Source organism: Strigops habroptila, chromosome 5 (genome assembly GCF_004027225.2).
Source record: "Strigops habroptila isolate Jane chromosome 5, bStrHab1.2.pri, whole genome shotgun sequence".
NCBI classification, from domain to species: Eukaryota; Metazoa; Chordata; class Aves; order Psittaciformes; family Psittacidae; genus Strigops; species Strigops habroptila.
The window spans coordinates 19,407,608-19,429,302 of NC_044281.2; the positions used below are offsets into that span (position 1 = coordinate 19,407,608).

The 21,695-nt window shown below is 39.8% G+C and overlaps 1 protein-coding gene across 2 annotated transcripts in view; it reads right to left on the reverse strand.

Moving 5' to 3' along the window:
- Nucleotides 1-19,205, reverse strand: part of RAPGEF4 (Rap guanine nucleotide exchange factor 4) — a 151,472-nt gene extending 132,267 nt beyond the window's left edge. Inside the window, exons 1-3 of one of the 2 annotated variants that reach the window (XM_030485779.1) lie at nt 18,894-19,205; nt 5,969-6,111; nt 4,756-4,844 (exon numbers count right to left, since the gene is read on the reverse strand). In XM_030485779.1, the coding sequence (XP_030341639.1) occupies nt 4,756-4,844; nt 5,969-6,111; nt 18,894-18,958 (297 nt within the window). In that variant the 5' untranslated portion in view covers nt 18,959-19,205. The remainder of the gene's footprint in view (nt 1-4,755; nt 4,845-5,968; nt 6,112-18,893) is intronic. The other variant, XM_030485778.1, reaches the window with a different exon arrangement.
- Between the last annotated feature and the right edge of the window lie 2,490 nt (nt 19,206-21,695).

Sequence of the window (21,695 nt, forward strand, 5' to 3'; positions counted from 1 at the left end):
TAGAAAAACTGTGACAAACATCTCTTCTAGTTCCTAATTAAAATATTTACAGATCAGATTAACTGTGCGGTAATAACATACTCATTATTTCCATACGTTCCTATCAAATCCTCTAAAAGCAACCTGCAATGTCTTGGACTTCTTCCTAGTAGACAGAAGTGAAATGGTTTTTCTGTACTAACTCTCAATAAGGTAAGCTCAAACCCAAAATTAGTACAACCACAACACTATGGAGCCCAGCATGGGCCAACACACCCTGCTTCTCAGCTGAGTACATTAGTCCAGCCAATCTCTGTGTTACAATGGGTAGAGCAGTTCGCATGCTCAAAAGACATAATTTAAAGCTAGCTTGGGCATATTTACACTACACTACAGACTGACTACGGTACAAACCTATGTCGTGGCTTCACATTATTACATCTCCAAAACATGGTGTCCATTTACATGCATGCATAAAGGCAGTTACATGCAGAAAGCAGTATTGCAAGGACTGTCCTGTTTAAGTCCCTTTCCTTGTTTCCACTTCATCTTATCAGAGCTAGGAAATTCTTCCCTTTCCTATGTGGATGTCTGAACCTCCTTCACAGTCATTCTTTTCAGCAACCCCACTAATTTACTCGGCTTTTGATCCCCAGCCCTCTGCATCTTCCTACAACTGATGCTGCTGTACCACCTAAGCACCCACAGCTCCTCCTTTAAAGCTTTTCTAAAAAAGGCATGTAAAGTCAATGCCCTCTGTTCAGTTGGGTCTGCTTTTAAACACTGATCAGCTTAAAAAAACTCCACCAAAACACAGGCAAGATAAACTCGTAATAGCCCCCAGCACACACTATGATTCAGCTGGCAGACTACAGCAAAACTGCAGATTAAAATGCTATTTGGTCTTTGTCTTTCTTCTCTTCATTCCATCCATTTTACCAGGTAGGAATATAAATCTTAATCATTTGGGGTAAAAGGCTCAGAATGTAATTCAGTAAAACACAATGTAGCAGAATCTCACAAAGATGTCACACTGATGCTTGTCATAATGCATTTATTTGCAGCTTTATTCTGAGACATTAGCATCAGCTATCTTTCAGAACCTGTTAATTTTCAAAACAGTTTAAAAATTAAACACACACAGGGCAGTCAGCAGTATTTTTAAGACAACACTAAACTAGAAATATCTTTAAGAGGAACTTTCATTAGTATATACCTTGGTTGTAACATCAGGTAGGTAACAGTGTCAAATAAAAATTAAATTCAGAATCTGTTCATACTTGAGGGTAAAGACGTTTTTGTGACAGATTCTAAACAGGCTGTGTTTTTTGTTTATTTTGAATGGGACTTACTAGATCTTTGTGTGACTTTTAAGTACCATATTTATCATATTTGTTACAAACAAGTTGAGGCAAGTCCAAAACAGTTCATTACACTTACCACTGCAATTCATAGCATGACCTTTTGCCTAAAAAATAAAGTCCTCTTCAGTCTCTTCTTGATTGTTGAATACTGTGAAAACTCATACATAATTTATAGAAAGCAGACCAGTCACCACTCAGGAGGTACTGGATGGGTAATGCTGTCAGATCTCTGCATCTATTTCAATGGCAAATGAAATTACCATCATGATCAGCAGCAGCTAGCATATTTTAGCACGTCAATGGAACAGATCTAACAGTAACAGAGAAATCTGCTCTGGTCAAACTCTGCAAACCAGGTGTATTGTAAACAGCTAAAGATGATTTTCGAACTAGCCATTTTAGTATCAAACATTGCCTGTACTCTGTTATGTATTCTAACACTGCCCTCTTGTGACATAATACAGTTTTGCAAGCAGTCAGAAAGGATTTTGCCAAACCAATATGAAAGCAAGGTTTTATCTCTGAGGTCCTAAATACGTGTGTTTGCCTTCACTAAAATATTTAAATCAGTATATGGAATGCTTCCTCTTATCACAATAGCAAATAATAACTAATTTTAATATTTCTGTTTATATGAATTCTCACCTTGGTCCTAATTAGTATTACTAACATTTTCTGTGAGAAATCACAGGTGGCTGCATGGGTAAGTTAATGTGCAGCAAGAATGTGTAGGAATTAATACTTCACTAGCTACACCGAAGTCTTGATTCATTAGTGCATTTAGATATAATTTCTATTGCAAGACATGTAACCACATGCCTCTGTAGAAGCAAAGGCCATTAGGACATTCTTAGCAAGCATCAAGTGCACAATAACTTACCGCACTTTTAATGGAAGAAAGCTACCAAACATCAAAGGTGTCTGCACAAAGAGTTAGCAGATGGTAGCTGCTACACAACACATTTATTGCCAGGCTTCCCGAAATTTAAGTTCCGCAGTTAGAGAAATAAACACTTAGTAAAAGTGGGACTAATATTTTTAATCAAGAGAATTGATTTTTCATATTTACATTAACACTGTAGGCATCATCATATAATTGTAGGATAATTCAAGCTGCAAGAAAACTCAGGAAGTCGTCTAGTACAACCTCCTGCTCATCTTAAGTATTAAAGGATTCTTAGTCATGTCTAAAGACTTTTTAACCAATAGGAACCTGAATACAGAATTAGCTTCTTTCTTCCTAGAAAAGATGGCATAGTCCTTCTGTACTTCTACATCAGTCTGCAAACTACTAAACTTGAAACTTCTGTATCTCTTCTGCTCTGCTGGAAGTTTCTCATTAGCATTAGTGCCATTTATGGTATAATAGTAACAGCAGAGCACTTAACCATTATTATGACTTTGCAAAGGAAGCTTTGGCTCCTGGGTGCTGTTACTGGAAGATGTGCTCCAGGGTAGGTTACAAGTATCCCTACATCTTAAGCATGGGTCATACATTCCTAGCCGGGAGCGTAACACTGGCAACTGGGTCTGTCAGGGCTGCCCTGACAACAACACTCTATTTCCTCCATCATCCGGGTTTGTAGTGAGCACAGTAGGCAGGGCGGGCTAGCAAGCACTTAAAGCTCAAGAATGACCAGCACCATGCCAACAAGGAAGTACAGGCAAGACTGGAACAGGGCACCCAGGAGTTAAAGGCAGGACAAGGAGCAGGAGACCAAGGATGGACAAGGAAGGAAATGGTATAAACACCAAGGTGGAGCAAAACCAGAGAAAATATTGGACTCAAATAGTATTTAGGAGTCTCCAACCACCAAACTTATCCAGCACTGGAATGGTTAATGAGCTGCTGTCCTTTTGGCAAAGAGGCTGTATCCTATGGCAACTAGGCAGTGGTAAGAACTCAGTTCATTGTTCCTGTGAGAGGAAAACATGGGTTAAGAAATTACTGCAGAATACAATTTATAGAACTAGAACTATGTGAATTGAGTGAACCGCAACAAGCAGAAAAAAATATTTACATTAGATTTCTTAAAAGGCTGAACTGTTCCAACCTCCATTTAATGGAACAAATCAACACTCCAAACAGATTCTTAATTTAACTTCCACATCTAGAACACTCTTGTGGATATATTTCTTTTCGATTCAGTAAAGAGCATTGGTCCTTAACCACAGTGTAGTGCCATCTTTTGGCAAACACTGGAAAATATTCCTAATTGCTTTAGACCTGCACAGAAAAGGGTATCCTAAGAGCCCAGTACTGTTCCAAATTGTGACAATATCAATGACAGCCAGGCCATCCTGAGAACTGCTCAAATTAGGCTAATTATACTTTCAATCAGTCTCTACTTATTACACTGAAGAGGTTGCTAAAAATAGTTATATGAAAGAAGTTCCTTTCGTATCTATCATTTTACTGTAAGTAGAAAGACCCAGTGCTCACATGCTGCCCTGGCTTGCATTCTGACCCAATTTCACTGGTGATGCAGTGTTTAGCAAAGTGAAAAATTCAATTTCTGCTATGAGCAAACCTTCCTTAGTCAGCTAAACTTTGGGCAAAGAATAAACCACCACCGCCCCCTACGCATGGTACATTCAATCAAGGTGAGGAAAAGGGTCCTGGGTAGCTATACCATTCATGTGAAGGCACAGAGTCACGTGTCAGAGGTCCAACCTCATGCTGAGCTACATGATGGGACAATCCCAGATTTCAAACATGGAGCAGGGAATGAGACGTGATGCCTTCTCAGAAGACTCAGCTCACAGAGAGAAGTGCATGACTTGTCAGTATGACATTAGATGACACAGGTGGGAGACTCCCTCTGGGAAAAATATCTCATCCTTCTTTTTTGTATTTACTCTAAACTCCTAATTTTAAAATCCAGGAGTGCCAAGATACTGAGAAACTGCTTGTAATTTGGTGGGAATTTCACTTGTTCTTCTATTTCATAACACTAAATAGGTATTGCCTCCAGACTTCTGGTCTAACATGGGAGCAGTTCTAATACTCTATAATACTTTCTGATCCTTGCATTGGAGACTGCAGTATGATGTTATTAGACTGCACTGTTGGTGGGGTTTGAACTTTCTGAATAAGGACTGAATTAAAATATTTCCAGGGAATGAATTAACAACTCTTTAGCTTAATTTCATATGGCTCTATTAGGAAAGACAGAGGAGTCTTGCTTCATATTAAAATGTAGACCCCTTTCCAGAGCATTACATTTCAGTTTTCCTCAAATCAATGTCATGATTTGCCCCCATAGACAAAGGACAAATGAGACTAAAGACTCAGAGAAACATGCATGTGATAAGACAAAATATCTGTAGATATATGTTATCTACCCCAGCATAAGTCATACCCTTTCTTTTTACTGCTGACTGGATGGTTTCAATTAAAAATCTATTTTACCTGGTGGTTGCTTGTATCAGAAACCTTCACATCCAGTGACCCTGTGAGAACAGCATACCAGTTCGTCCCAATATCACCCTGACGAAACACTGGAAAGATGAAATCTTGTAAATAAGAGCTACCTCTTTAAGTTCAGCAACATTAACAAATATTTTCCCTCATATTACTGTACTACTATAGTCACTTCAGGCAGAATCGACTGAATTTGCCATGTCAGACCACTTACTTACTATTCCAATAATATTTACAATGACACTAGAAATCACACATTTTAGTAAACTGGTTGACACACCATAGAAACAATGAAAATACACAGAATTGCTTTGCTCTTCTTCCCAGTTTGCTTCTTTTTTACCACTATCTTAGTTAACAAACAAAACAAACAAACAAAAAAACTTTCTGAACAACGTCCCTTCGAAATTCAGAACCTTCCGATGCAGATACAGCTCCCATTGACTTCAGTAAGAGTTCTGGCTGAGAAGAAACTGCAAGACTTTGGTGTTCAGGCATTCCAATTGCATGATTAGAGTATCAGAATTCCTATTATTCTAAGCAAACCCCAGTGCTGTGTGCCTAAAGCCTGCCAGATTTACCCAAGGGGTACCTAAGACTCTACTAAATAGCACAGGTCTCCACGAGCTATTCCCCTGGTACAGCTCTGGGAACTCACACATTCCCATCACAGGACCATCACTTATTTCCATCTCAGCTTCACAGACCAAGCACAGCTGTCTACCTTCATGTGGCAGATAGGCCGCCAGAGCAGGCACAAAGCTGTTGCACCCCACAGCAGTACGCAGCTCTGAGAATCTGTCTTGCGTTATCCTGAGTGACTGCAAACCACACACTATTAGTGATATGCCTAGGTGATACACTTCTGCCCCTGACATCAAAAATGCACCTACAAAAGAGATCAATAACACATTTAAAGGGGAAGAATGGGACTTAAGTGCAATGACTTGCTTCTCATCTTTGAACAGAACAGTGGCAGAGACCCAAATCAAATAATGTGTGCCTTGTTACCATAGCTCCACTACACATTGTATTTGTAGAGCAAACAGCACTTTAGTCCTGCCTTCCCCCATGACTATGACTGTAAACATTCTTATGGCAGTTCCACTGATTGTGTTCTCTCATTGATCTTCTAGAGACATTCCCAGCCTATCCCCCTTTTTATCTGCATAAAATAGGTCATTATATGAAGCTTTCTTACATGTGATTCCTTTTTCCAGATTTTCATAATACCCACAGAGACATATCTGCTGGAGAAGGTTTGGATGAAATTTCTCAAAAGCTTTCACTTCTTTCAGTCGTGTGAATATTATATCTACATCTTCACTAGAACGTTCCAAAGGTCTGCAAGAAAACAAAGGACAAAATTCTCAAGGGCTTTATCAGAGAAACATCCTCACCTGCATGCACCAAATTTACAAATGTTTGCAGTACATGTTACACTATAAGATAAACCAATTAAAATGTATTTCACAGATACATAAAGAAACCCTTCCAAAACATCCTAACAACTGCCCATTATCAACTTGAGCATGATTATTATCATTTCAACACAAGCAGAGTCCAGAAGCCCCACTTAGCGACAAAGCCCTGCCGTAGCAATTACTGTGAAAGTATGTATGATGATATAGTCCTTATTCTAAAGAGCTTGGAATGATACATAGTTTTAAGTTTGTAATGGAACAAAAATAAACAGATGTCCAAACATACAAGAGGTCTGTGAAATCAGTGCCCAAAACAGCAAGTTCTCTACCTGGCTAAAAGAAAAAGCTTTACATATCAGCATAACTCCTGTACCCACATTTCTCTTCTGCATTTTGCTGGGTACAAACTAACTTGAGGGTCCTAAGTACATTATCTTTCATGCAATTCCTGTCTCTTAATGTTGGACAAACTAAACATGCAAGCAAGAATCTAAACTGTTCATTGGTAAGTGTAAAGAGTTTTAATTCAAACATTTAAAATATTTAAACTTATGATAGTAACAACTTAAAAAAACCCCAAGATTTCAAGAAAAATGAAATTGTAGAACTCGCTCCAATAAAGTAGCATGTGGATCAGCAGTTCAGCAGGCTCAGAAAACTACTACGTGTTTGTGAAACTAAAGTGAATTAGCTCTGTAACATACATTTTGAATGTGATTATCAAACGTTATGAATCAGCAGGTAAGCCAACCACTAGCTGACAGCATTAGAAACAATCTTTCGTAACAGATTAAACGCCTACCACTACACACAGAAAGAAACACAGAACCTTCCTAGGAGATCATGCTGGATCAGATGCAGAAATCATTTTGTATAAAGGGGTAACAGAACGACAGACAACTGTCAGTGATCATTAGACCTATCATCAAATGCTGCTGGTTAATTTTACTAACAAAAATGTTCTTTTAGACAGTGGATGAGCTTCTAAATGAACAGAAGTCAGGTAGCTTACAATGAACAAAGGCTAAGTTCACAATACATATCTTTATCATCTTGTTGTTACACCCACAGTATAAGCACTCCTTCCAACAGAATTTTTTTTTAAGATTCCTCTTTGGAATCAAAGACTTAAGGGATCTAATTTGGCCCAGGGAAGAGCCCAGATCCTACTCACATTGAATCTCTGTCTCTCATCTTTCTTAAATTAAGTCTAGGAGGGATTAAATCTCTATCCTTATTTATACTCCAATTTACCCTTGTATACAGTTGCTTCTACATCACAGTGACAACTTCTTGCCACCTCAAACCACAACCAACTGAAGCAGCTCCCTTTTGAAGTATTTCAAGTAAGATTTTCACCCATTCCTTTTTTTCTTTTTTTCACTGTGCACTAGCTGACAGGTACTAATAAGCATTAAATCTCTTCTCAAAATCCTTTTAAGAAGATTAGGATGTGCAGCTTGCAAACCAATTTAAAATCCGTTTATACGAGATCCCTACCCAAACTACACTAGCACTTGGAACAATAAATCCCTTAATCTATGGAGTCTTAAAATTAACAGCAAGACGCAACAAGAAAAAAAAGAAAAAGGGAAATAATTCTGAGAATATCTCCTTTTCCTAGATAAACTGTGTCTAAGACTGTTTCATACATACAACTGCTCATACTGACTTTGTTCAAGTCCATCAGTTCATTTGCATAGAATTGACTGTAGGATCTCAGTGTTTAGTAATGTTAATTGTTTGATGCAGCTGAACAGGGAAAAAGCAAACAGGGTTAGCAAACAACATGCATCGTGTTGTACAAACTTAAATCAACACTGTTCTCTCAGTGCTCTTTTTGAAATGCGAGTGCACAAATCTCTTCCACTCTGTTCCTGACAAAAGGACAAAATTTGGGGGGATTTAATTCATAGACTGTGTAGCTTTTTTTCCTGAGAGCTGCTGAAGGCTCAAAAAACAGAGTTTCCATGTAGTTCAGAAAAAGGTGAGAGCAGGGCTCACTTCAACTGGTGTGGCAAGGAGCATCTTGTGCCAGACAGATGAACTGCAGGAAAAGCTCTTTCTTCCGACAAAACTGTTTCGTGACCCCAGTAAAGCGAGTCATCACAGAAGGAAAAGCATTCTCACAGGTAGCTAAATCACGCTTTTCAGAGTCGCAAACATCAGCACAGCAGCGAGAAATCAAACTCTATATTTATTGGGAAAGACAAATTAGTCGTGTGTTCCTAGTGGCTTACTGTAGCAAGTAGCCGAGCTGCAGTACTTTGTATTAGCAACAGCTACTTCCACTTGGAGTACATGAAGTGGGCATTTGAAGGGGGACACACAGACATGCTCTAAACAAAAAGAAGAATCCAAACATCTAAGTAATATGCATAGTAGTAATCTGAAAATTGTCATATTCCCTACAATGTTGCTTAATAATCAGTACTGCAAACCATTTGTTTCAATAGCCTTTCTTCAAAATACACTGAGGGTAATATTACTGTGTGCAACTAAATTTCCATAGCCAGCACGGAAACATGCAAGGAGTCTTAACTGTACCCAGGAATAACAATTTCTTGTCTCTCAAATGAGACACACAGAAAAACATCCAGTGTAAAAATTGGCTGTTTGGTTAAGATCATGAATAAGAATCCAAATAAACTAGGATCCAAGTTTTTTGACAACAAAACGCTTTTGGATTTGATCAGAGCTCCTGAGAAATGTCCTCAATGTTTAGGAGCAAGGAATCCACTAACACTAGGTATCCCAAGCTGAGGCGCAATTAATCCTTACTAGGACATGGAATTTTGCCTGTGTAAAAACTCCAGATTGCAGCGTAAAAGTAATAGTAGTAGCATTCAAACTCATTTCTATTAAGTGCTTATAATCTATGACAATGAGACTGGCTTCAAAAGGCCAGTTTTACTTAGTGAGAGAGCATAATGAGAATAACAAAATACCATGACATCAGCTAAGTGCTTTTCCAGACGCCTGTAAAACTCAGGCAAAGTTTGACCACTTTCTACAAACCACCTTTTAGTAAAATTATCATCATTGCAACCGTTGTGATCATCATTAACTTAACATTTTTGAATCTATTTATGCTGCCAAATCTTGTTTTTTATTTCCTAAGTACAAGCTGCCTAGCATGGAACACCATGAGTACAGAACAACATAAATTTACTTCTTCATTGCAGCTATCTTACTATATTGTAAGATAAACTTGGCTTTTTAAAAGTAAAGTTTGGAATAATCTTTAAATGGCTAATATTATAACATATTCCTTAGAAGATTAATGATTAAACCTATTAATTAGAAAAGTACTACTGATGACAGATGAAGAATTTAATGTCACTGTAGTCACACTGATGGGAGGCAATGGTATTAATTCAGAAAGGAACCGTTCCCCAAAACAGGGAGATGTGCTGCAAAAGTCAACCCGCAGGAGGTGAATCTCCCTACACCACCTACATGGCTCCAAAAGCCTCTGGAAAAGCTTTTCCAGAGACTGTATCAAAGCACCACTGCTGTTCACTAGAGAGCAATCCCATGGAGTTTAGCCCCATCTCTTAAGCTAGGGCTGGTGAGGACGTCCTTCTGTTGTGTTCTGTGACACTGATGTTGTTATGCTAGTGAAGTGTCCTCTCACTGCTGATGCTGCAGAATTATAACTGGATGTCCATGAGCTAAGATGTTAAAAAATGCATTTCAGTGAGACTTCAGATACCACTGGATTTTCTGCTAAAGTTTCTGTCCTTTCCTAAGCATACTCCTGTTTCTAAAAGCTCTAGCCCAATGTATGAAATAGAACCACAGATGAACCTAAAACTGTGGACAAATCTCCTAAATCAATTAAAATTCTTCAGCTCTCAAAAGTTTGGTAGAGGTATGAGCTAGAAGTATTTTAAGGCAAAGCCATCCTTCCTGAACAAAATCTGTGACTCTATCCAGTGAAGCACCCACTCCCTAGGCTGCCCCACCTAATTTAAAATAAATGTTAAGTAAAACAAATTGTGGAAATGTTACATTTGTTTTCAACTTTCTTACTTAAAAAAACCCCAGCTTTTTACTCCTTTTTCCCAACTTTTCAGCATCTTTGTGGGGTAGCTGCTGCTACATTTCAATTTTCCTTAAGTCTGCAGGGTACAAGCCCAGAAAGAGCTTTAGCAGCTGTTGTAGTAACTACACTAACTGCCCTAGCAACCATAACTGAGTAGGTATCATGCCATGACCATAGCAAACATCTGGACCAAACCGTGAAGGAGGAACGACTGATTTGGAAATTAAAACTTCACAGTGGGTATCCCTTACCATGAAGGATAGTGCATGAGTGACATTCCTACAACCTCCCTCCAGTCTACAATTTGATTGTCCCTAAATTTGTACCTCAAGAGGGCACTGAGCTGGCATCCCACTTCAGTGTTGCCCGAGGTGGGCATTTCCAGTGTTGCAAAGCAGGGCTACCAAACGATCAGTAAGAGTATTTAATTTATTTTCACTACCCTACCAGCTTTTATGCTTTGTTTGACCACTGAACACTTTATTCAGCTCCTTGTTGTTATTACTAATTTGCCTCTTCAAAGAATAGTAAGTTTTATCTGGCAGTAATGTTTTCATACAAGGCATCATCTATCTCCTCCTTCCACTTCTTCCATACAACATCACAGCATATATATGTAAATAACAGCATCAATGCTAGTTATACATCTCTATTTAATTAGGTTAATAAGGCTTCTTTAAAGGATATTTTACCCCTCATTTACTTGGTTGTGAAGATTTTAGGCATATATTTTAGAGAGAGAAAACAATTTTTCTTGTCAATGTCTGCTTGACTATCTGGAAAAGGAGATCATAAAATAAAAATCTGCCAGAAGTATATTTTCAAAAGGCTATTTCATATTTTTAAGTGCAGACTACTCAGGCTCAAAGTTTAAATACAGACAGAGGATAACTGCTACAATTCCTCACATGCACATTTTGGGCAAGTACTCCTGTTCATGTGTAGCATGTAGCTTTATAAAAGAAACTATTTTGATGGTGTTGAGATTAAATATTTGAATGTTTATGTGTGCTATGAAAGAATTGCTAACCTAGAAGTAAGAAACGAGTTGGAGGGTTTTGTTTTGTCTTTATCAAGTTTATCTAACTATAACCTATTACTTTCTCTGCTATATGTCCTTTTTTTAGGTTCTTCCTCATAATTGGTTTGACACTTGAAAAAGAAAAAACAGAAGATGCGTAATTTTACCATCTTTGCCAAGATGACTCTAGAATTTTAAAATGTTTATTTCTAGACCATCTGTTAGAAAATCTGAACCCTGCTCTAACTGAATGAAAACACTGACGTCTATTTCTTTCCCTTTGTCTTTTCAACTCTTTAAAAGAGCAATATTGCATTTCAGACAGCAATGAACAGACCATAAAGGATGGTCAGATATGATGTATTTGTTCCACTGGCAAGGCTGTTTGTAGAAAACACAGCAACACACTATGTAATAGACAAATAAAACTAGTTCATCTCTGGGTTAAAATCGAAACATCTATTCAAAGATGCAAAGGCAAACTGTATGAGCTGGAAAGTACCAGTAACCACTACCATGGATCATTTGGTGAATTTTAATAGTATTTTAAAGTATACTCTACTTTGAAACATGAGCAAGGAGAAAACAGCAAGGAATACCATTGAAACCAGATCATTCTTCTATGCTATCTGTACTTTCTCCTCCTCTTTCCTGATATGCTGAAGAGCAAAGCAGAAGGATGCAGAAGAATACCAGTACCACGATACTGTTTTCCCTGAGTGACAGCAGGAGCTCTCTCCTCCAGGTTCTTTGACTTTCAATTTCTCTTTGAGAAAGACAAGTTTAAGACAGGGATGCCAGTGGTGTAACAAAGCACCTTTGACCTGCGGTAAGAGACTTAAATGCTAAATATAAATGAAATCACTTTTAATCTTAATGTCCAGATAAGGGATTACTTCCATGGAGACAGAAAGCAATCAATTCTCCCCAAGACGCACTTTGCACTTGTTACAGTAGTATTACCAAATCCACGTTTTCAATATTTGCATTTCAGCTCCTCTTTCCCTTGTCATGGGAAAAGCCTCAACATGAAGATTTCAAACAATAATCAAATGACAATTATTTTCTTTTTGTTTCCATTCTGTGAGACTTTGAGATCCCAGTTTTCACATTTCCTTTGACACACAGGAAATAGAACACTATTTAAAGCCTGTTCCCTAGGATTCTTATCCATATAAACCATTCCTGAGCTAACAAAAAAAAAAAAAAAAAATAAAAAAAGAAAGCAACACAAGAACAACTGCTGATGCTTAGTTTTCAACAAATTACTACTGTCACTTCCACTCAGAACCCCTGTGATAATCTCTCATGTCCTGCTATGCAAGGCACAAGAAATAATCTACGCAGGTACTGACTGACCAGCCAGTTAAATGCAGACCAACTGGGTGACAGCTGCACATACAGAATTTGTAATAACTGAGTTCTGTCTTCCTCAGTAAGGGCCAAAAGAATGCAAATACGGGGGACTTTCCTTTACCTACACACTCATCTCATTATTACCATACTCAATTATATTTGTGCCTTCAACTCATTTTGGCCAATGCACTGAAAAAATATTGGAGGGTTAGACAGAGCAATCAAGCGCACTTCATTTCTTTACATATCCTGCTCTACAAATTATGAATCCTTCCAATATGTCAATTTTTAGATCTGTATGAACAGTAGAAAGGCAAAAATGTATTTATTAATGATATACATAAAGGTTTGTCTCAAGTTTAAACTACACTACCTGAACAATACAGCTATAACAGGAAATAAAACATAAAAAAATACACTTTTTTCACCTTCATATGTTCTTTAAAAAGACAAAATACTTCAAGAGAAGAAATAAAATTGCAAGAAAAATTTTTCCTTTCATTTATGAAAATTTTTATGTATAGTGCATACTTTGCAACCAAGGTGTGACTAAACCTCACTTGAATAAACCCTCTAATGTTCATAAACATGAACTGGAGCTCAGGACAGTTAAAATTCCATTTGAGAGAAGTAGATCTGGATGAAATTACATTAACCAGCACTGTAGCTTCATAATAGACATTAAAAGCACTTTAATATGAAGACAGACTCTGAAATACTTTGCAAATGAAATTTATAATTGAACAATATGCACAAGTGATGATATCCTTTGATTCGAACTCTGGCCACTGCCATTCACCAATACCCTATGCTAAATGCACCTTCACCTAGTTAGGATCTGCATTGTTACAGCTAATGCAAATTTAAAGCTTACAGAAACTATGACATAACTTCTACAGAATTACATTGGCATACATTTTGACAACTGCTGAATTCAAAGATGAAGTGGAAAGTCAGTTTAGGAAATGTTCATTGAGGATATTGATAAAGCAAAAGGAGTAGTAAGTGATCACGCCAAACAGTGCAGAAAACACTAACAGGACAAAGGAAGTATTGTAAGAATGATGAGCTTGTGAAATGCAGCAAATTGTAAGGCGCAGAGGAAAACAGATGTCGCCCTGGGTAAGAAAAAAACTTGTATTTAAAAAATATCTGTCGGCCACCTGACTTTGAGGGCATGATTTCAATCAAGCGGTGTGTTGGGGTTTTATCTCTTTGATGGAACATGAGATTTTGTAATAAAATAAACTTATCTGCTCAGAATATAGGATTTTAGAGATCAAATCCTAACAACATGCCAGAAATAACTCAGGCAATGACAGTTTAGACATGTTTCCAGTATTATCTGGTAAGAGAAAACTTACAGTTGCACAAGTACCACACCAATCATGTGGCCACTCCACAAGACTACCAACTAAATCTGAAATATCATGACCTAATAGGCATATGCACATGCTATGTGCATATGCACATGTCAGTGGGCCCTGACAATGTTTATACACAGGCATGCTAGGGCAATCACTTTCTTTTCCTCTTAATACCTGCCCACAGAACAAACGTGTAACTTACTGCAACCACATGTAACAAAAGGAAGCTGATACTAGAAATGCCTAAGCCCATGAGCAGAGAACAAAAAAGCTGCAATTTGTTTTGAATGCAACTCTTGCTCTCACTATGACTTACTCTGAATTCACATATTCAATAAAATGTACAGACCTACAAGCTTATGGCAAGCTATATTAACAATTATTTCAGACTCTCTGAGGAGATACAGGAAGAAAAAGAGCTTTTTTAATATTCATTAAAGACTCAACCTTTGCACTGGACTAGAAAATGAGTTGCATGATGCGGAAAGATAAATTTGTTGTTATTCACCACTCTCAGAAGATTGCACCTTTGCATGAGCGCTGGAAAGCATTTAGGCTATGTCTACACTGCTCCGTCTCCAAGTTTCCACACCCACCACAGTGCCTGCTGCTGATATATCCCACAGACTTGATTCAAGCTACATACAGAAAGAAAATGCCAAGCACAGAGGCCAATAGGCGCTGCCATGTATGTCCATAATTTTGTTCAGACCCAAACTCCTTGAAAATGGTAGTGTTATTTCTATGGATTTGTTACAAGTAAAAAGGGTGGAAATTTAAAATACATATGTCAGTGTTAAGTTTTACCACAAAACTTTGCATAAAAAAGTTTGCATAAAAATAGATTTTATGCAAAAAGTTTATGGAAAAATTTTATGCAATAAGATTTTATGCGTAAGTTTGCATAAAAATAGATTTTAAAAGTAAATAAAATATCATAAAGCAATTGTAAAATATTCACAGTATTACCTGAATATAAATCTATATCCCATTATCTTTGACATAATTATAGGTTACAGAGGATGACAAGCATTCTCCGTATTTCTTTTACAACAATTCTTTCAGAATATCAGTTCTTCATTCTAGCCCATGTATCTGTAGTATATCTGTGAGTATATCTGTATACTCACAAAAGGCCTGTTGACTACTAAGCACACACAAATAACTTACATCTGAAATATACGTTACAATAAACTAAAATTTAATTCAAATATGTTGCTGCTACATTCAGTCGGAATTTACACTCAAATCTATAGGAGCCTGGCTTAAGGTACAGATCTGAGATGCTATCCTGTATGTTATTTTGGTTTTGTTAGATGAAAATGATTCGAGTCGAAAGTCTAACAAGGATGACAAAGATATAAAAGCTCAGTATGTGCAATATGTCCTTGAAACACCCATTCATATTTAAATAATTTATAAATCGCTGAGCAAAGATCATAACATTCTTAGCACAACAGGCTAGCAAAGTTACATGCTTTGCTCTGTGATGTGCTCCTTCAGTCTGCTAAGGCACTGATGGTTATTTTAATACAGAGAAATACACAAGATCCCAGAGGCAGGTATGAAAGCCTGGGATCTCTGACTGCTGTGAATGCTGCACATCATTAAAAAGTTTGTATTTCAATCCAATTAAAACACCTGAGTTTATAACTGTGATCAGGTTTAGAGAAATAATAGTTATGTAAAAAAAAACTTCATCTACCATTCAGTGAAGATATGTCAACATGGAAATTTCCTGGTTAGTCAGTCTGTGGTGTTGAAGAAACCACGAGAGAATACATTGTTCCTAAGCTAATTATACACACTTGCAGAAATCAGCAACCTTCTTTTAATTCTGTGCAGGTCCAACATACAGAAAAACCCTAACATGGTAAGCATGCTTCTGCTCCCTAGGAAATCAGTGGTAAGGCAACTGTTTACTTCAAAGATAAAAGGACTGATTTCCTTAAAAGAAAAATTATTTACACCTCCAGGTACAACTGGGATGTAGTTGCTCTCTGTTGATCCTCTCTCTCTCCTGCAAAAATAATACATTCTTGATAAAGCACAGTGTTCTGAACTTTTCTGTTCCTGCTTTTCCTTACCTTTGCACTGTCACTTTATATATGAATACTGTCTGTGTATTTGATTTTAAGTGTTGATCTTTGGCTTTTGTGGTTAGTAACAACACTGGAAGCTGCATGGTCGAAGCACTGGTGGTGGTACCAGCCCACAGACCCTAGGCAGTAACAACATTTCTCCAGAAATATTTTGGAGGGTCTTCATTTTTGTCTGTGCTCCTGTTTTAGATGTTAGTAGTTCCAGTTTTATATGTGATGTAGGGAAAAACATGAAGAACATATACAAAATACATAATTTCTGTACATGATGTATTTTATTATTTCCATTTAGAGTTTAATTCACTTTTTTTTAAAGAATGGAGTTGGATAATCTGTATTACATGCCATTTTAATTGTCTTTGCTGAGGTTCACCTAAGATTCTAAAGCATTTCAGTTTTAGAACTGTCTTCCTCCTGAAAATATATTCACTAACTAAAACATGTTAAACCTATATTTATTATTTAATAAACACATGGTATCCCACAGAGAACTGACTCATTAAATGATCCTATATTTACAGAATCCACACCTAATTAGAAAATGCTGTAAGATTTTTAGAAGGCCTAAAATACATACAAATTACATAATAATTCAAATGAGTACACTGATAGATCATTTAGAGAAAAGAAATACACTCTACAAATACAAGTGTGCAAATTAAAAAATGCTTTATCTAATAGTACTTAGATTCCTATGGTACTTTTCCAACATAACTTTAACTGCATTTTTTAAATGGAAAAACAGAACAAAAAGTGTATTTCCTATGATCGCAAAACAAAGCAGGGCAGAGACCAGGAAAAAAAATACAATCTCTCATGTCCTGGGTTTGTCCTACATCCAGATTGCCTTCTGGAAAAGGAGGATAACACTACATAATCCTTCAGGGCACCTGGAATTGATTCTTTCCTCTCAAGAAATTAGTCTACTAGCACCAAGTAGCAAAAGGGGAAGAAAAATTTCATCTTAGCAGCTGTAATGAAATTTCCATTATAAAAGTGGTCATAATAATTTCATATAAACATAATGGCAGAGAGATTTCTACATTAAATGCCTCACGTGTGTTTCCTAAAATCATCATTAACCCCCCAAGACTATGCACCTCATTAAGTAGGAACCCCTGAATTTTAGTTTACAATTTAGATCTCACAATGTATTGCATTTAAGAAACCTGAGAAATGACAGGATCACCTATCTAACAACACTGGGCTCACACTCTGCTTCTTCACACCCGCCCAATGTCAATTTACACAGCAGAGAATCAGGCCCTCTGCTTCACTTCAGTTTTTATATGACTATGTTACCATCACCAGTTCTGTTTCTATTTACAGTTAGAGCACTTACAGCATCTATACACATTATTTAACCTCTAAAAGGTTAGCCTACTTTTATTTTAAGTCACATGTTACAGAGGGGGATCAGTGATACTGTGATCAGTATCTAGATCAGTATCTAAACCAAAAGTTCCATTAACTTCTTACAGCTTGCTGCCTGGACTGTTAAGGAAAAACTAATTAGAGGTGCATCCCTGCAACACTAGGAGGTTACCTGGAAATGGGAGAAATTATGAGAAGAAGATGGTTCCTTCTGTGTGCACAAAGGCACCTACTCACAGCGCAGCCCCAAATGACACTGACTGTCAAACGCTGGTTAATGCTGCTCAGTAAACTGCTATACACCATGTAAGCGAATTCCCTCCATAACTTTATTTGAATCGTATAGTATATTTATGATCTAAAATTTTGCCAGCTATTTTCCTAGATTACAGGAGACACAATGAGTGCTTGGAAATCAAACCACTTCTGAACTAATACAGTAAGCGTTGAACGTAGGAATACTGCAAAGGACTTTCAAACCACCCACCATGCCAACTCTACACTGTGAGACTTCTTGCTGCAACACCCGGAGAAATCACTCCAAATTTATATATATTATATATATATGTGCATATATATATATGATTTGCCTGTATTTTTAGAAGCGAGCACACGTTAGCCAGCCCTAACTCACACCCACACGGTGCTGGGCGCCCAACTCTGCCTGACCCGCAGCAAACGCTGCCGCCAGCCTGGGGTTCAGCCGCAGGCCCCCAGGACACCGCTGAGGGGAGCCTGCGGCCGCCTCTTTCCAAGCGGATATTTGTGTTTATGTCCCCCTCCGGCCAACAGTCCTGCGCCTGCTTGCGCCACGGAGCGCCCTGAGGCGAGGGTCTGTCCTTTCCCGCCCGACCTGTGAGGCGGCTGGGCCGGGGGCTGTGAAGTGGGGGGGCAGGGGTCGGTGCGCTGAGGCGAGGTGAGGCGAGGCGGGGGCCGGTGTGCTGAGGTGAGGGTCTGTGAGGCGAGGCGGCATGAAGCCAGAGCCGGTGTGCTGAGGTGAGCGGCTGTGAGGGGAGGCGGACGGCGGACTGGGACACGAACGCGGCGGGCAGCGGGTGTGCCATGGCCGCACAGCGGGTCCCCGGCCGGCATCCCTGGGCCGCGGCGCCCTCTCCCCGCTTTGGAGCTCCCCCTGCTCCACCACGTGCACATTTTCCGGGCAGCAGAGCCCGGCAGTCAGCAGTTATCCCAGTGGGGACTGCCCGTCCCCGGAGCACAGAGAGCCCTCATCCTGCCCCGCCGCCGCGGCTCTGCGGGCATCTTGCTTCCCACCTGCACCCTCCTTATGTAAGGCAGGAGCTGATGGGGAGCGGGTGTCAGCGCACACACATACATACATACAGACATACATACATGCACGCACGTACGCATGCAGGGGGCAGGTTACACGCACACAGCATCCCTCCGCAGCAGCTCCTGTGAAGGTGCCGATACCTTTTATCCAGGCAAGCGATCCACTCGCCGGAGGATGAGGAATGGGAGGAGTGAGCGGCGACCATGTTGGACAGGGATCAGGTCGCCGCGCACCCGGCTGGCGGCGCCTCCTCCCGCCCGCCCGCCGGTCGGTCGGCCCGTCCTCCCTCGCTCCCTCCGCGCACGGCGCGATGGGCTCGCCCAGGCCCCCGCGGCCGCCCGCCCTGCCCGCCGCAGGCTGCGGGACTGTGGGGCCGCCTCCCCGCCGCCCGCCTCGGCCCGCGGCGGGGCTGCGACCGGGCGCCGCCTCGGCCGCCCAAGGCACCCGCAGCCGGCAGGTAGCGACCGGGGAGGGGGATGAAAGGAGTTACTCCCTTCCTGGAAGGTGGAGTCGTCCCTCTCGGGCTTTCGTGAGCTCGTCAGTGCGCACACTTGAGCCCAGCTTAGTGGTCCTTAGTGCCCTTGCTTCACCAGAGAGGTCCTTGACTGGGTTTGGGGGGGTGGGGGAAATACACGCTTTCTAATTATAATAAGCAGCTCGGGAGTATTTTAGCAGCTCTCCGGAGCCTTTGTGACAGTCCCCCTGGTAATAAGTCCACAACAGCTGAGTGGAAGGTGAAGTCCACATTCCAGGAATTTTGCAGAAGCCTTCCCCCAGCCTGCTGTCCATCCTGTCATCACCCATAAACCTGTGTTCTAAAGGCTCTGGTTTATTGTAGGTGAAAAAAGAGCTGCGCAGTACAGCCTCTGAATAGGATTTAACAACTGGAAGGACCCTAACATGCAGTACGAGAAAGGTGAGTCTCGTATACGATGAAACCATCCACACCCTTCTGTTGGGATAGCATGGCCTTCAAGATGCAGGTTTTTTAAGGGTGCTAATGCATACGTGATTAAAAAAGTGATGAGCAGAGGAAGGAATGCGGAGTAGCTGGTCTCCCTATCTTGCAAAGTTCTATGTGAAATATTTTCTACAAAATATTTCAGGATCTAGATCATATCTTCCTAAGTAATCTGTGTGTAACTATAAGCTTCAGCTTGCGGTCAACACAACCTGCCTTGAGTAGCGTGGGAGAAAGGTAGGAAGCTCCACAAATCTCAGCAGGATGTTTGGGGTTACATGTAGATGATAGCAAAGTAAAACTGTGCCTTCCTTCAGGCTTATAACTTCTGTCTGCTTTACAGTGTGGACACAAAGTATTCATTCAGATGTAGATAGTCTGCCGGTGCCTTTTACAGTGCTCCACTGGCTATTTTCTCTGCCCTCTGTTCTAGTCTCTTTTGCTGTACCAAGCATAATTTTCTTACATACATGCACACTTCACATTTCACATCTACCTTTTAACAGCCTCATTGCTGCCACAGCTTCTCCAGCACTTTAACAGAAATAAATGTTAACATCAGGACACTGAACAGTGTGATGAAAAAAATCTAAGGAACTGTATCCAAAAAATCCCTTTTGCTAACAGAATACAGCTAAGAAATTGGCATAGCAGAGGAGAATGTCATAAAAGACAATTCTTTCATTTTGCCTTAGAAAAATTAAAGTACATGCCAGAGGAATACCATAGGCTGCCAGTCAGTTTGAGATCAAAGCTGCAGCTCTCCCGTCGCGGTCGTCCCTGGGGAAAAAAAGAGAAATTCTTGCATCTAAGCAATCAATTTACTTGAGGAAAATCAATGCTATTCATTCCTCAATATGTGAGTGTTTGGGAACCAACAGAGCAAGAGCTTCAAATGTAAGAAACCCTAAATTCTCAAATTAATGATTTATAACATACCAGGTATATTACAGATGAATCAAGAAAGCTCACTAATTTTGTGCTTCCATTATAAAACTTTCATCACATTATTCCACATAATTATAGTTTCCCTTCAGAGCAATCACAAAAGGCAGTCCTTACTGCCCTTTTTCCCTCAACCCAGTTTAAGCTGCAGTAGATGCTCTTTCCTCTTAACTGGCGTCAGGTCTTAGAAGGAGCCAAAAATCGCTCCTAGCCGAAGGCCTTTATCTTTTCTCACGGGCTGTTTCACTGACACAAACAGCATTACACATACCAGTACCAGCAGTTTTGTACATAGCAACAGCGTAGTTCAGTCAGCAAAACCACAGTGGCAACTGTTTAGTGTTCACTCAAGCCACCTCTTGTCAGGTCCTGTCCCATCCGTAGAATGTTTAATGACCCAACCACTAGAGGACAGGCGAGGCCTCCATAAAAGGTAGCAAGCAGAAATATTTCCTTGGTAAGCGGACAGCTGGGAGAAAATAGCCTGAGTTTGAACAAACAAGACCTTTGGAGTGCTCTCCTGGGATGCAACTTGTGAAAACCTGTTGATACTCATGAACCTACCCTTGACCGAGAAACCTGCCTGCCTTGGAACAGCCCTCTGCAGTTACCAATGCTTTTGATTCTCAAAAATGCCAGGCCTGTAGGCATAAAGGGGATGTTGCTCCAGTGCCTGGCTGTGGGTAGACACCACATGGAGATGTACCTTTTTGTGGAGTAACCGTTAAACGAGAGTTTATCACTTTGTGGACTGTGCAAGCTAGACAGGCCCAGAGTGGGCTAGGAACCCAGGGTATATCCATACTTCATTCAGAAGTGTCTCAATTAGAGAGCAATTAGAGCAAGACAGACAAAATATACCTCTGGTAGTTGGATTATGAGTAATCACGTAACTTTCTGATTAAGACATGCGTGAAACTTCTCAGTGAAACTTAGCAGCAGGGAATAAATATGTGATTGGTTCAGATAGCAGCCTGTGTCGACAAAGGGTCTCCAAACTGCACAGAAATGTTAGGAGCTCCTGGCTACTGAAATC